Source organism: Hydra vulgaris, chromosome 09, assembly GCF_038396675.1.
Source record: "Hydra vulgaris chromosome 09, alternate assembly HydraT2T_AEP".
In the NCBI taxonomy this organism is placed as follows: domain Eukaryota; kingdom Metazoa; phylum Cnidaria; class Hydrozoa; order Anthoathecata; family Hydridae; genus Hydra; species Hydra vulgaris.
The window spans coordinates 7675001-7692500 of NC_088928.1; the positions used below are offsets into that span (position 1 = coordinate 7675001).

The following is a 17500-nucleotide window of genomic DNA, read 5'->3' on the forward strand; positions in this document are numbered from 1 at the left end:
AAATATAGGAAATCATTTTTTTAAATTGTCAATCGAGATGTGTCTTTTTGAAGTAGCATTAACATATTTCCAACCAATCATATTTATGTAATCTTTGGTATTAAAATTTAGATTTTTTAAATGGTCGAATAGTTCTCTCATCATATGATTCTCTACATTTGATAATTCGCCTTAAACCTAAATCTGTAATGTGCATTTTTGCATGCACTAGCATAGCCAACAAGATATTTTCTGGGTGGCAGAAATAGGCATTTCTTTGTAATACTGGATCAACAATACTCTTAAGTTCATCAGATAAGATGATTGGATCCATAAAAACAGGTTTCATTTTTATCTCAAACCAACTAGTAGAGTATACTTTAATCACATAGTTAAAATTTTCAGATCTATTGATGGATCTATTGTGGAATAACCGTACATATAACCGTAAAATTCGGTGTTGTTACCCAATGTGAATGTGAGATATTTCCAGGATCTCGCAGTGACATTGCATTGTTGCAATGTCACTGCGACGTTGCATTGTCGCAAAACATTGATATGTTGCCTCTTGAAATTTCATTACAAAGAAACAACTGAAAGTTTCTCACGATTTTCTAACACTTTTCCAATAGCACCTTTGAATCTTGTAGGATTGTTTGTTTTCCCAACTAAGTGTTCCATTAGGTGGCGGAGAAGTCATTAGTGTGTAGTAAGCATATAATCTACTAATGCTTGATGCAATACCTAGTGCTGTTTCTGATGATGGCATTAAATGACACAGATATTTTGATCCAGGTTTGGAAACTAGAACAATATGTTCCTCTGTGACATATTTTCTGTAATAATTTGCCCCTTTTTTATCCTGTGTTACGTTACGTCCTTCTTTCCATCAAAAAAAAATAGTCCTTGAACTTCAATATAATTCTTTCATGCACAACTTTAAAGTTTTGAATTTTTTTATTCTTATTATACTTTGATCAATTATTTTTGATGAGTTTTTTTTTGTTACGATTTGAAAATCTTTTAGAATAGCATTAACTAATAATGAAGCAGATCGATCTAAAGCACTAATTTGATCACATGCTAAAGCTAGATTACACAATTTCAATCTTTTTCCAGAAGGACAAGTATAGTAAGATTCTGAGGATGTGTTGGCATCAGAAGTTTTAATACCAAACAATTCTTCAGATATATTACCTGAGTTAACAAAAGATGTTTCTTCTCCAATTTCTATTTTACATGTAGATTGAAATATTTTTTTACTTTTTCCAGCTATATTGTCTGCATAAAAATTTTTTTCCAGTTGTGATGATTGTATTGCTTTTCTTTTCATATTTTTATGAAGAAGTTGGGTAACTTTTTTATCAATATTACCATTACAATTACCATTTTTGCCGTACTGTTCATTTATCGACAATAAAATATCTAATAGGAACTTTAACTATGCAGTTACAGTCAATAAAGTTTTTGCACTTGCAGGTACATATATCAAACAGAGTTATTTCGCATATGTTTCTAAACACCGTCTCCTTGTCTTGTAACTTATGAATATTTTTTAAAATAGACTTATACTCTTTGTTTATGTTTGTTATCAAGCTCAAAATTTGTTGATCGGAAATTATTGGAATAGATGCTTCTTGCCATATACCTTTTAAATCTCGCATTACAACAAAAGGATCCTTTCCATTAGCATTCTCTTTTAATACCAGTCTGCAAGATAGATAATGCTTCATAAGATCTGCTTGTGTAGGAAGAACATTTTAATTATTGAATTCCTTGTCTAAGCCAAACACTTTGCAAAATGGTTCCTTACAAGTTTAAGGCATCTTTTTCTGATATTAATATTTAAAAATCTGTTTAAATACTCATGTCAATAATAGATAAATAAAAACGCAGATGCGCAAGCATGTTTTCACAATACAAATGACTTTTTAAGTCTGTTTTGGGCAAAATTGTCAGTTTTGAATCCAGAAGAACCTGAAGAACTCATCTGTTTGAGAAAAAAAAAGTGAGGTTTTTTTTTTACTATTAGACATCCATTCGAACTTCATGCTAATTTAATTTAAAAAATTTTTGAATTTACTTCATCCTACTCTACAGCTTATGTTCTGTAGGCAAGAACTATTACACTATTGTATTGCAAGCAAGCATATATCATGGTATTAAATATTCTTTTTTCGAAAAACCAGTAAAAGATTCTCAAATCAAATTTTTTTTTTTTTTTCTTTAAACGTCTTTACTTCCAACAAGGCTGTAAGCAGCCACAAATTAAAGTTGGAAGTTACTGAAAAGAAAAATATAAAGATTGTAGAGCAAGATAACGATTGAGAGACGACTTAAAGGATTGCAAATTATATGAATCAGGAAAGCAAGATGAAGGAAGCGAATTCCAAAGAACTGATGTTCGAGGAAAAAAACTAGACGAATAAGAGTTTTTGGAGCACTTAGGAACAGTCACAGAAAAAGAATGAGACTTAATTGAATGATGAGTAACACGAGAATAAATTTTAGTAGATGGCACAAGAGACGCTAGCTCTTTAGAGCAGTGCCCATTATAGTATTTGTAGAAAAGAGAAAGAGAAGCAACATTACGACGATTTGATAATGATTGGAGGTTGACTGCAAGAGCAGGTCCAGCTATGTTTAAAATGTGTTTTTGCACCTTGTCTAAAAGAGAAAAGGGCATCATTAGAAGATTCGCCTCAGATATGGCAACAGTATTCCAAACAAGGCCGGATTTGAGATTTATAGATATAGAGAATAGAATCCGAAGTAAGAAAGTGACGAGCTCGATGAAGAGATGCAACCTTAGCAGATGCTAATTTTGCAACTGATTTGATATATGTTTTCCAAGAAAGATTGGAAGTAAGAGTTAACCTTAGAAGATGAAGAGTGGATGACTCATCGAGTACATCACTGTTCATAAATATAAAAAGATCTAAATTATTGCGATAACGATTGGCTGAAAAAAATTGAGTTTTATCTGTATTAAAGTTCACCAGCCACTGTGTGCCCCATGCTGTAGCAGAAGTGAGATCCTTTTCAAACTCAAATGCCCCCTCCAAGCAATCAGAGGGTCTTGGTTTATTATCACGACAAGAATAAATGGTAGTATCATCAGCAAACAATGCCACCTTAGATATGAGAATATCTGGAAGATCGTTAATGTAAATTAAAAAGAATATAGGGCCAAGGATAGAACCTTGAGGAACCCCTGAAGTTACAGAATAAGAAGAAGAGTGCTGTCCATCGAGGACAACTTTTATACTACGATTGGAAAAGAAGAATTCAATAATCTTAAAGGTGTTGCCAGATACACCATAAGAAGAAAGCTTATGGAGAAGACCAGCATGCCAAACTTTATCAAAAGCTTTTGAAATGTCATGAGCGATGGCCTTAACCTCTCCACCTTTATCTAATGCACAATAAAACCTATCAGTTATTACTGTTAGCAAATCAGCTGTAGAACGAGAAGATCGAAATCCATATTGATGGTCAGAAAGTAAGTTATTAGATTCAAGATAAGAGATTAAGTGTTTGTTAATTAAAGGTTCAAAAACCTTTTGAATCTTTAATTAACAAACACTTAATTTCTCATCTTGAATCTAATGGGACGGTAGTTAGACGAATCAGATCGCTCTCCAGAACTTTTGAAGATAGGGATAACAGATGTCGTTTTCCAGCAGGCTGGAAAACAAGACTCATATAAGTACTTGTTGAACAGTTTTGAGAGTATAGACGATAGCTCTGGAGAACACTTCTGCAAGACAATAACAGGTATGTTGTCCGGGCCACAAGCTGTAGAAGAGTCTAGGCAGGAAATCACTTTAGATACAGAAGCTGGAGTGATACGATGTCAAGCAATGGATCAACCTGTTTGTTGGCAATATCAGGTAGAACGCAACTAGTGGAATCAAGAGATGATATTGATGAAAAGTTTTTAGCAAATAATTCAGCTTTGTCTTTAGGTGAGGTGACAAAGTTTAAACCATACTAGAGAGGTGGAATTAAAGATTTGCCCTTATTATTAATACGATTAAAGATTCTCCAGAAGTCACGAGAGCCTAATTTTTGAGAGGAGATACGAGGTTTCATGGCCTTAGTACAGCGGGCTTTGGCGTTAGACAAAACATTTTTACAATGGTTTCTGGCAGTAATAAACAGACGTCTGTTTTCTGGAGAATTGTTTTGCTGATAAATATGGAAGTAATGTTTTCGAGGAAAACCATGGAGGAGAGTGAGGCTTGACCTGGAATTGTCGAGAGGGAACAAAAGATTCCATGCCAGCCTGAATCCACGAAGTTATGTAAGAAGCACATTTGTCGACAGGAAGACAAAAGATTTCTACCCAAGGGCCATCACGGAGAAAATCAAGGAGAGAATCCCAGTCAGCTTTACTGTAGTTGTAAGAGGTACAATAATAGGGGGATTCAGGTGATGAAGAAGAATGAGATATTAGTTTTAGAGAGAGCAAACTGTGATCAGAAGCACCTAAGGGTGAATGTGGAGAAACTGAGCACTGACTAGGATCAGAAACAAGACATAAGTCAAGTAGAGAAGGTAAATGATTTGGGTTGTCTGGAAAGCGAGTTGGAAAGTTGACTGTTTGAGTTAGGAATTGAGAAAGGCAAAAATTGTGGGCTTTAAACCCTGCAGAATCAGTGACACCAGAGCCAAGCCATTTAGAGTGGTGAGCATTAAAGTCACCAACAACAACTATATTAGCTGATGGATAAAGAGAGAGGGCTTGGTCAATATGATCAGAAATAACATCAAAAAGAGTGCAGTCTTGAGATGAAGGAGAGCGATATAGAACAAAGAGAAAGACGATAGAGTGAAGTGGTGCTAAACGAAAGCACATAAAAGAATAGTCTGTGGATTCAAACCTAGTTTAACGACAACTGGGTGAATTCTTACAAATGTAAATGCCCAGGCCAAGCATGTGGCTATTGGAATCTTTACGAATTAAAGGAAGATAACCATCAACACTAAGATCCCAAGATGAGACAGCCGAACTCAAATTAGTCTCACAAAGAGCAAGTAGGTCTGGTGAACTTTGCAAGAGATAAGACTCAACAGAAGAAAAGTTACTTCGAAGACCACGAATATTAGTGAACGATAGGTTTAGATAACTTGGTGATGATGATGGTTTTTTATGTTTTATAGTTTTTGATACTTTATTCATTAAGTACTATCTATGCTTTGAGTCAAGTTCTTCAATCTAAATTAGATTGAAGAACTTGACTCAAAGCATAGATAGTACGCGGAACACTGTTTAATAGCCCAAGCAATTGCCTCACTACTACTAATAAACCCTAAGCCGTAACAAAGGGCTCCAAATGTGGCCTCCACAATGCACACCAAAAGTACAAACGAGGACACCATCCATGCGCAACAAGGCACTATTAATACTTTGATATTTTTCAGCTGTTGATGGAATCAGCCTCGGGAAACCTGACTACCAGCCGGCCTCAAAACCATAAAACTGAGTTTTAGAGCTGTACCCTCATTTGGAGGTAATAGAATGAGTTGCCTAGTCATAAAAACAGAGACACGTGCAAAACCCATGCATTGAGTCAAGAAGATCCAGCATTCAACATCCTAAACTGGAAACAATGTATTAAAAATACATCTACGCCAGCCTAATTGATGAATAATGAATAAATGTTAAGGTTTTTCAGTGTTTGATAAATGATAAAGGTTTTTTATGAATATAAAATGATAAGGTTTTTTATGAATAATGAATAAATGATAAGGTGTTTTAGATTTGATATCCAAGTCAGAAATTTTGTAACCAATAGTGAAAAATAACAAGAGCAAAAAAAAAAAAGAGATTTTTTTATTCTTTTACCTTTAAATTTTAACAATGATTTGTTGGTTGTTCAACTTTTAGCTAAAAGTTTTATTCTGTTTTAATTCTGATTATTTATTTAATTGTTTATTTATTTCTGATAATTTAGTATTTTAGTTATAAAATATTTTTAAAAATAATTATGATTGAAATTAATTGAAAATTTATTGTAAATTTATAAATTTTAATATTATTTTTATATAATTGTTTATTATTAAGGTGGTGGACTGGTTATAAAAATATTAAAACGAACATCAAGTTTAGAAAATACAAATTTGTCAAATGGTAATATTATTCATATATTTAATCAAATAATAGGTTTATGGAGTTTTTTTTATCATCACTTAATGTATTTAATCTTGGATATTTTTTTTAGAAAAGCGTAATCCTGTCTTAACTACACTGAATGTACCGCGAAAAACAAAATTATTTTTAGACCAGGCATTGAGAGAACGAGAGGATCCTATAGGTAAAAAAAATTTTTACAGATCAAAAATTATGCTTAGTTTCAATGCATTTAAATGTAATACAACTATTAGTGACTGGTACACATGTAATACAACTATTTGTGACTAGTACACCATCGTGTACTAGCTGGGATGGTATACTACTGGAAGGGTGTAATAGCTTATAGGTTAGGTTGCACTATGTAGTTTGGGGTGGTTAAAAATACTCAATTTGTGAAATGATTTTTTTTTGTATGACTATAATTTTAAAAAAGTATTTCATCAATTGATATGGAAAGATTATTTGCAAGACTATTTGATTATTTGCGGTAAATTGTTTACAGAAAAAGTTGGATAAAATTGATGTATCTTTTAAACTAGGGTTGTTATCTAGGGATGTATCTTTTAAACTAGGGTTGTTATCTAGGGATGTATCTTTTAAACTAGGGTTGTTATCTAGGGATGTATCTTTTAAACTAGGGTTGTTATCAAACAAATAGTTATAATAATAAAAAAATTGAACATTTTGTTGGTAAAATAATTCAGATGGTTTTTGCACACTAAAGCATTTTTAAAAAATTTTTGCATGCTTGCATCGTCAATTTTTACCTTAACCAAGTTAACTAGTTTATGTTAATATTTTATTTCTTGCTTGTACAGCCAACACAACCAATATACAGTCAACACAACCAATGTGCAGCCAACACATCCAACTCATCTTTGACTTGTGTTTACTGAGTGGCAAATTTTTTATTATAAAAAGTAAACATAAAAATATATTTACATTAAAACTTTTTTTAAAATGGAAAATCAGTGTGTTATACCAACTGAAAATATTCTGAATTTATGTTTTTATTCATTTAAATGGTTTGATTGCCAAGTACAAGTGTTGCACATCATTGGTTGTCAAGTGCAAGTATTGCTCATCAACATGTCAAGCAGCCACAAGTTAAATGATTTTTAATCTTGAAAAAGTTGATGTTGAAACTAAAAAAATTTTTAAGTTTAAGAAGAATCAGTTTAAGAAGAATCAGTTAAAAGTAGTCAAATGTTAATTATGTTTTAGAACCAAAATTGATTCATCCGAGGTTGGTCTTGCCAGACTTTTTACAGTAGATCTTATTTCAATTTTTAGGTTACAGAAAAGTATTGGTATTAAAAATGATTGGGCAGCGCAAAACTAAATAACTTTAAGTAATATTCATGGAATAAAAGTTATGCTTTTGGAAAACTGCAAAAATTATAAAGCTTAACTTCATTGATGATTTTTGACAAATTCAAAAAATAGACACCAGCCTTGGTTGGGAAGCGGGATTGCTCTCAAATACTGATCAAAAGTAAAAGAAAAAATTTTTGCTTTACAGACATACATTGAAACATACATAAACTTGAATGTTCTCTAAAACATCTTGGTGCGATAGAATAAAAAGAATATTTGCGAACTCTAAAAAATCCGTCAAATCTATGAATAAACTAATTCTATTAGTTCAAAAAATACGCTAACTAAGCAAAATAAAGTTCTAGAGTATTCTGTTCAAATCTTCTAAAAATTGTATTATTCGAGATATGTTGTGTTGAGGTTTCTAGCATAAATGGTTATAAGAATATATTATCAAATGAACTATTTTGTGGCTCATTCTTGGAGCCACGTCTGCAAAGCCGTAAAACTTTTAAACTATTATTATTTGTTTACAAAAATAAATGTTTTAAATTGTCAAAATTTTGAAAGATTATTATATATTATAGATTTTATTAGTATATTCTTATTTTTTATTTAAAAAGTATGATTTTTTATGTAAATATAATTTTTTGTATCTGTTTTTTATTCTAATGTAATCTTTGCAATTTATTTTGTAAACAAAAAGACTCAACAATAATAGCGTTTTCAATGAAATTATTAATAATCGTCAAAGTTAATAAAACTAATTATGAAATAAACACACAAGAAGTTCCTGGTTACTAAATACAAACATGCATGCAAAGTAACTCGCAAATGAACAAGCACCGCACGCCTGAGGTCACGACAGAACACAAATATATATATATATATGTACTCTCGAGTACTTTATAAAAGTGGTTGGAGAAAATTTTCCCATCCACCATAAGCTCATTAAGCCGCCACCCCCCTCCTCAGCCCCGTTTATTAATTTTTACTTTTTAATTTTAATCAATAAAAAAATTATTTCTCAAAACTAAAAACTAAATTTAAGTGAAAATTGGCCTTAAGAATTAGAAAACATACTAGTAACTGACAAATATTGAAACTTTCAGTGTAAATTCAGACCCTCTTCCTCCTCCCCCACCCCCCATTCTTACAAACTCGTTTTACTTAAATTTAAATTTACTTTTTTCTGTTTTAAATACTAATTAAAATTAAAAAACCCACTCTCTAAACATCAGCAGTATTGTGAAGCAGTTCCGCTTCCTCTTCATAAAGTATTTTTAATCTTTTTGGTTGATTTCTATCTTATTAATTTAACTTCTACTGTAACTCAATGATTTAATCATTTCATTTGTTCATCTTACTAAAAATAATTATTTAAATTTGTTAAACTTTTCAAACTACGCAAAGAAAAAATAAAATAGTTATTAAAAAAATTAACTTTTTATAAAATAATTAAATAAAACTAAAACTAGCGTTAGTTTTATTAGAATCATGTCAGACTTTTCAGGGCTGGGGCTATTTTTATTTGGGGCCTTTTTTTTTTATGTGCAACAGCATAAAAATGACTAGAAAAAAGGTCTTCTTGATTATTTCGGGGCCCCTAACATTGCAGGGCCCAGGGCTATAGCCCTCTCTAACCCTAACCCTCCTTAATCCAGCACTGGATATACTCTTTGATAAATGAACATTTGTTTCCTTATTAAGCAATCGTAAGATGTTACTTTATATAAGAAATGTCGCTTAATTTTATAAAAAAATTATAAAAGAGCAATATTTCGAATATATTTCTTCTAAACATGATTTATTTTACTTTAAGTTTTTTTGCATTAAAAATTAATTTCTTTTTCTAGTTGTTTTTTTTTGTAATTGTCTCTCATGGTCCAATTAATCTTTATTGTGCTTTTTTTGTTTTGTTTTTTGAAATGTTCTCAAAACGACTAAAAATTCTGGCCATTTTTTTGCTAATAAATATTATTTCCATGGTCAGTAATCAAGAGCAATCGCTTCCGCTTCCTGAACAAGCCTGAGACACTTGTTTTTAGATGGACATATAATTAAAAAAATTGATTTTTTTAAGAGACAGTAATCAAACAACTAATTATAAAAAAATTGTTAAAATAAGAAAAAATAAATATTTAAATTTTTTCATGTCACTTTCATCTGTGGAAGCAGAAAGATGCTTCAGCGCAACTGGCTTATTCATTAACAAACTTAGAACATCATTAAGAGATAAAATAATGCATTGCATTTTTTAGGGCGATGTTTAACTAGAAATGAATACTTTTCATTTCTTTGGCTGAGCCAAATTGTTTTATTCTATCTTTAAAAAATATAACACCAAAATGGAATTATAAGTTATTTGATATTTAAATAATTTAATTTTTCAATTATTTGATCAGCCCTAATGGAAACTAAACTTTAGAAAAGAGTTAAGAAAATTGGGAACAAAGAAAGAGTAACATCTATACCTCAACCCAAACTATGGTAAAGTAATTTAGAAGCATATGAATTTAGTAGATGTGTTATCAATTGTGTTTTTGTTGATGTTTTAGTTATTTTCATCTTTCAGAAATTTGCAAGTAAGTAGTTAGTAACAGGGAGTAATTAGTTTTATATTGGTGGTCTTCGATGTCCTTTCTAGTATTCTCTCAGAACTAAAATGTCACTTATGAGATAAAATTGAAATGTCTTGACTTTAAAATAAATGTTGTTTTTGAAATCCTTGTTTAATTTTGCTCCAGAGATTTTTTGAGATCCAGGTTGGTTTATTTTTAAAAAACATTTGTTATATTACTTTAATATTTACAATTATTACTTGTTAGGGACTTTTAATAATCAAGGTAGTAGCCTCTGAAAATATATTTTATAGTCTAGTTTTTAAAATCCAATTACATTCTTTTGTTAACAATTCATTAGGGGGTTCCCGTCAATATCATAGATAAGTGCTTTAACCCTAATAGAAACTATTAATCAACAAAAATAATGAATTATAGTATGTTTTGTATATTTTTTTACGTGTTGTATATTTATAGTATGTGTTGTAAATTTTTATAAATTATATTTATAGTGTGCATTGAATATTTATTGTATGTGTTGTATATTTATAGGCATGCATCAAACGTTTCAAACAGAATTATTTAAATTAAAACTGTCTACAGCTCGTCATTATGTTAAAACGTTAGAAACAAAGTTAAATCCTTTATCTTTTTCAAAGACTACCCCAATAAAGTTTTCTGTTCAGGTTTGTCTTTTATTACTTTTTTCCTTAAGAGTTATAAAAAATTTAAACTTTTATTTGTAACAATTAGTTTCTGATAAAAAAAAATAATCTAACTTTGTTTGTTTATGCAACACAATGGTCGCAAAAAGTGACCAACGGAGCCGTTCAGTTACATAAACCTGGCAGATGTGAAAATAAATAAAGATTGTAGATGGTGTCATTGAATAAAAAATAAAAATCTTAAGAAAATATAAAATGTGTGGCAAGACTTTTGTGAAGTAGAAAAACGAAGAATTAATGATAGGGGGATGGGGGGAAAAACTAACACTCTAGTCACTCTGTGTGTAGAACATATGCAACAAAGAACAAATATTTGATATACTGATTTTAGAGACTGTTGATGTCTATAGGTGTGATGGTGTAGTGCATTAGTATGTACCGTTTGGTCGTCTCGTATGGTCTTGTTATGTTTTCGTTCACTTTCAAATCAAGTGCGCTTGCGCTTATGGGCTAGCACATCAGAGCCAGACGTAAGACCTACAGAATGGATTTCAATTGATCGAATGCACACATTAGTCACCGTAGGCCACAAGCCATCGCTCTTACCCAAAAGAGTTTTGTTTTGTAATAATTATTTTCTGATAATTAATAATAATCTAATTTTGAAGTTAAAATAATATTTAATTAATTTTGAAGTTAAACTTATAAAAATTAAAAAAAAAAAATAGAACAAGTAAATAATAAATATCTAAAAATAACAAACAATAATTATAAAAAATTGAAGTACTCAAGTAGCATTAGCACAATAGCAAAGCTTTAAGATTTATAGTTACTAAAATATCTATTTGTAATGATATGAAAGATAGAGGAGATACTGAAGTATAATATGGATCAAAGCAGTATAATGGGGATTAACATAAACACTAATGTATTAGCTGTAATTAATGTAGGTTAAAATTGACATTGATCTCTAAGTTAAGACAAGTATAAATGAATTGCACAAACTGTATATATATTTATGTATCACACACACACACACACACACACACACACACACACACACACACACACACACACACACACACACACACACACACACGTTCTTTGTAAAACCAAGCAACAAGATTTGTACCAAGAACTTAGAATTATACTCAGGAAGTTGATTGTTCTTTGTACAACATGATGGAATTCTAAAAAATTTTCATTAAAATGCTGTTAATGATTTTCAATTGAGTTAAGGTCCAGAGGTTGAAAAAATATTTTTCTTTGTGGCATGTGGTAGCATTGTGTCTTTAGTTATTTCTTTACATATTTTTTTTTTCTATAATACCTTGAACTAGTAAGCGACCTGGCTTTAAATTTGACAAAGTATAGGCAAGTTTAGGTTTGAGACTGTATTTTAACAAATAACATCATGATCATCCTGATCATCATTGATTCAGCCTACCACTTCTCTAATATAAAATCTCATGATTTACTTTCTCAAACTGGAGTTTGTAATGCAGTCCAATAAACTCACTATTCTTAATTTGAGTCTAAGATCATGGCTTCTTGTTTTGTTTGAGTCACTTTACACATCCATCTGGTCATCATCTTCTCTTTTGGCAAATACTGTGACATAAATAGGGGAGCTGAAAATTGGGACAGTGCCTTAATTGAAACACTTGCATTTATTTTAGAAATAAAGTTTTTCATGGCAATGCTTTACAAAAAGTTATCCTACAAAAAATGTATTTGCACCATTAGTTTAAGCTGTTTTGCGTCATTTCTTTAGGTGATCTAATTTAATGTTCACACTACATTGATTGCAACTATACTTGTGTAGGTTATATAATTTTGGAGTTTAACCCGATGGGATTTATACAAGTATAACATAAACTTATAAATTGCAGCAAGCACGATATTTTTGAATTTATTTCATTAATTTTTTTCTAGCCTCACCTGTCAATCCCTGCTAAATCTTATACTTTTGCATAAGTTGAAAAAATTTGATGTGATTATGTAAATCCTTTAAGAATTTTTTTGTCTTTCTTGTGAAGATCTGCTTTTGAAAATTTCATAATGACATTATTTAGGCAAGAAGTTGTTGGTTTTGGCTATCCTAACTTTGATAATACTTAAAAATGATTTTGTTATCAAAAAATTTTTAATGTATAGCAAAATGTTGATTGTGGAATATTTTATTTTGATTGGAATTTGTTGCACAGTCCTTAACAGTAATCAATTAGACTATTTCTAGGGACCAAATGAAACAGTTCATGATAATAAAAGTTTGAGTTAACTGGTGTTTGACTTACCAGTATTTTACTACGTTATTTAACTAGTGTTTGACTTACCAGAATTTTACTGCATTATTTAAAAAATTTTGTAAAATTTCACTTTTTTCATTTTTATTTTTAAAATGTCATTTTATTTGCTGTAAAATTTAAAATAAAATTTTTTTTTTTTTTTCATTTTTAAAATTTTTATACAGTTTTGCTTCTTTTAAGACCAATATGACATACTTTAGAAAAACTTTTCAAAGCATGCACGTCTTATTTGACTATGCATTTATTTATTTTCATTATTGTTTATTTTAATTATAAAGTGATTTACACCTATTTGTATAAAGAGATTTACACATCTTTTACATTGAGATATACACACCTTAATTAATTTTTTTTCCCTGTTGTGTTTTATAGTATTTTTATATTGTTAGGTAATCGAAAGATTGTTTATGTCAATATTGTAACGTTTATGGAATAATTGTTATACACGTTGAAATAATTTAAAGAATTTTGTCGTAGTATTGAAATTTGTAGAAAAGTATATATTTTATGTTTTATTTGAAGAAAAATGGTTAAAAAAGTAGAACTGAGTGTAGAAAAACAAATTGTTATTGTTGCATTACGCAAGGAAACTTATTTAACACTGAAAATTGTTTCAAAAATTAATGTTTCTCAAAATGCAGTCATTGCAAAGATAGCATGAAACTCGCTTAATCAGAATTTTCATTGTTCTAGGAGTCCTAGAGCAATACTGGAATCACAAAGATAATTTTAACTGCTCCTGAAATTTGCTAAAAACTTTCTGGATCTTATGCTGGAAACCAGAAATGCAATCTCCTGTAGTTTTCTAGGGACTCTGACTCCAGGATCAAAAAACAGTGTCTTAGAGCTCCAGATTCCAATTTTTTTTTTTTTTTTGTATTGAATTTTTTTTAGTTATATAAATTTATATAACTTTTTTGAGTCATTTAACCAGAGTTTTTAGGGATGAAATAATTGCTGAAATATAAAGTTTCAATTATGATGCAATAAATAATTTATTATTGATTTCATTTCTTTGCTCAAAACATAGCTATTTCTTTTAGATTGAAGGTATTTCTACTTAAATATTTTAGATATTGGATGTGTTAACTTCAAGTTTACATTCGGTAGTGGTGTAGTGGTAGAGCCATCACCTTGTAAGCGAGAAGTTCCAAGTTCAATTACTGCGCTCAATCTATTTCTCTGCGCATTGGCCTTCTCTTATTTTATACCCTTCCCAAAAAACATAATTAGTTAAATAACCAACAAAAAATAGTTTTTAAACTATTAGAATAGCTATTAAGTATTTTTTAACACTTAAAAAAACTTAATAGCTAAAAAAACGAGTTTAATGACTTAAAAGTATGATTTTTATACTTTTTTTATCAGTAAAACCGCATCTTTTTGTTTAAACAAAATTATTAGGAAAACATGTTAAAAAAATATTTTCTTTTACTTTGGTATCAATGCTGGTTTGAGTGTGTAAATATTTGTGCCTGAGCATAATTTGGCATCTAGCTATCAGTTTACTTCAAAGGTTTTGTACATCACATATGCTGTGATTTGCCTCATATATTCTTTAAAAGCAATGTATTCTATTGGCGATGTTTGCCATCAACATGATGCACATTTTTTAATAATTTATATGCTGGAGGGCTTGCTAAACACAGCGTAATTTAATACATTTGTGCTTTTACTAGTTTAAAGTTACATAACTGTTGGCTAAACAATTTTATATTAATAAAGTAAATAGATGCTTTGAACAGGTGTTTGAAGAAAAATAAAGATTCTAGGTCTTTAATTATTTTTATGCTCTCTTTTTTAATATTTATGTTTATAACTAAAGTTTTTGCCTTCAGGTTCAAGGCTTTGGACCAGGCTTCAAGCTACTGATGTCTTTACAAAATACATCAACTTCTATCGTCCCAAGAGATTTATTCATCTCGTTTTTAACAGATCTTAAAATTTATAATATAGCCGATCCACTTATTGAGGTGACTAGATATTTTTTATAGACTTTTTTTTTACTTTTTTTTATGTACTTTATTTTTATGTATGTTATGTATAAGGTTTAATTGAGGTGACTACATATTTTTTATAGACTTTTTTTTTTACTTTTTTTTATGTATTTTATTTTTATGTATGTTATGTATAAGTTTTAATTTTACTGTTTTTATTTTAGGTTCCAATTCTAATACCTGGACTGCTTTATAATTTTGAAACATTTGTTGAAGCCATAAGTGACAAAGGAATAGCTGACAAAATTAAGGTTTTTAAACTTCTAGTAATTTATATTGTATAGCAATATTTTTCAATCATTTTTTGGACTTTTTTTTCTCTATTGTTTTGTTACTAAGCAAAAGTTTTTGTTACTAAACGAAAGTGTTTTTCATTTTGTTTTTGAGGCTCTTTCAGTTGATATTGTCAGTAGTTGGAATTATTTTAATTTCATTTTTCTTCTTAATATTATTTATCAAAAATATTTTCACTTTTTTTAAGTATTAATTTATAAAGTTTTCATAAGCTTACAATTTTTACTTATTTTTTCAATGAGGAAAGTAAAAATTACTTTTCATTTATGGGGAACTATTGAATTTCCAAAGCTTACTTGCAAAAAAAAAATTTTAACCATATCTTTTAAAGGAGTTCTACTAACTTCGCACCACAAAAACTTTGATAACTGATCCATATTTTTTTTTGACATTTTCACAATGTGTTTGCCAAGCAGCTTTAAATCTTGTTTATATAGATTTTGAGAGTCTTTGCTTTCTGTTTTAGTGATTGCATTTATTGCATGTAAATGTGTCGTTCTTGAGAATGTTTTCTGCAAATAAGTCTTAACAGAGGTCGATCTAAAAGTTCCTCTAAAATGTAACCCTTATTACAACCAAAGTTTTATAATTGGAATTTGTCCTGACACTATAGCATGTAACTATAGTGTCAGCACAAATTCCAATTATAAAACTTTCAATACCATGTTTTTTTATAATCTTTTCTTTCACTTTTAACCAGAACTTTTCATCAAGGAACTTGTTAAGAAATTTTATTTTTATTTGTTACGTCATCAATTTATTCGCGCAGTGCTGTGTATGTAATAACGCTCTTCTATTGAGATGCGGGTGATAGTGTTGAGGGTTCAAGTCCTTCTCAGGGAGACTTTTTTTGTAAGTTTTAATGTTTTATTTTTATTAGGTCATTATTTTTATGCTCGTACAATTGTACGTTCTCATTACATCGTTGCTCACATTTATTTGTACGCTCATAAATATGTTTTCAAAATAAAAACCTTATTTGTTCACAAAAAAAAAAGCTTAAATACTTTAATTTTTCTCCTCGTTGATATGGTAGGATTACACTCCTGCGGATGTAATAGGTCTCTAAGTTTAGGCGTGGCTCACAGGGTTGCGGGTTTGATTCCTACTTAATGTGTAGAGATGGTCGGACATGGGCTAAATTGTGTCCGATGTGCGACCGAGTCAAAAAAATTTTACAAGATGATTGATCGGTTTGAGTTGAAAAATTTTCAACAGTGTCCGTGATCGAAATGTTTGGTTCTGATTGAAGAATGTTTTGTCCGATGTCCGCCATTGTCTGACTTTTTTATGGCCAGCATTTCCGGGCCAAATCGATTAAAATTGATTGACTTTTCCGAAAGTGTTCGACTGTTCAGTTGTACGACTTGTTCAGCATTATTATCTCCCTTGAATTTATTCCATTTTAATCCAAATTATACACCACAGCTTTAAATTATTTCAAGACTTTTGCTATTGTTTCACAGTGGAATCTATTAAAGTTCCACCACTTATTTGGAACACATCAGGCTGTTGTAGTTCTGAGGGAAGAGAAGAGATATTTTACATAAGTGCTAGAGAGTGCAAGGTAAATTACCATATTCGGACAGATGTCCAGTATTGAGAAGTGAATTTCAGAGGGGAATATGATTCAGTGTCCAGTTCTGTGTACAGTAAGTGTCCTTTAAGTGTTCTGTACATTGTTTTGATTATTGTGTATTGACGTTTCTGGGGTAAATTGTTATAGTGGAAATATTCATTTTTTCTGGAGATTCTAAGTTATGGTTACTGTATATTTTAGTTTATAGTTTATAGTTGATATCGCTTTTTTTCATGGGAATTATTTTTTGTTTGTGGTTTTATTTTCGATTATTCACCACAGCTTTAAATTATTTCAAGACTTTTAAAAGTCTCATTCTCCTTGGACTACAGGATATTGGTGAATATTAGTTACACATTTTTGAGAACTTATTACACAAAAATACAAAATGGCGCATGTTATAAAAGATATCTATGAGACTTCAGATGAAGTCATTGAACTTAATGCAATTTTAAATGAACAAATTTCCAGCAGTTCTGTTCTTTTGAAAGCAAAAACTACTGGTGTAGGCAAGTCAGAAGTTTGGATGAATTTTTCTTTGCTCTTCGAATTACATGCCCCAACAGCTCAAGATCCTTCACAGTCTATTTTGCCAGTAATAAAAAAGGAAAATTCTACCTTCAAAACATCTGTGCAAGTTCATAAAAACCACAAGAATGC

The 17500-nt window shown here is 30.1% G+C and overlaps 1 protein-coding gene across 1 annotated transcript in view; it reads left to right on the plus strand.

Annotated features, from left to right (window-relative positions):
* LOC100208721 (Bardet-Biedl syndrome 1 protein homolog) overlaps positions 1–17500 on the plus strand; it is a 74560-nt gene that overhangs the window by 53469 nt on the left and 3591 nt on the right. Inside the window, exons 17-21 of the mRNA XM_065804631.1 lie at positions 6050–6115; positions 6207–6299; positions 10549–10682; positions 14809–14943; positions 15132–15218. Coding sequence (XP_065660703.1) covers positions 6050–6115; positions 6207–6299; positions 10549–10682; positions 14809–14943; positions 15132–15218 — 515 coding nt within the window. The remainder of the gene's footprint in view (positions 1–6049; positions 6116–6206; positions 6300–10548; positions 10683–14808; positions 14944–15131; positions 15219–17500) is intronic.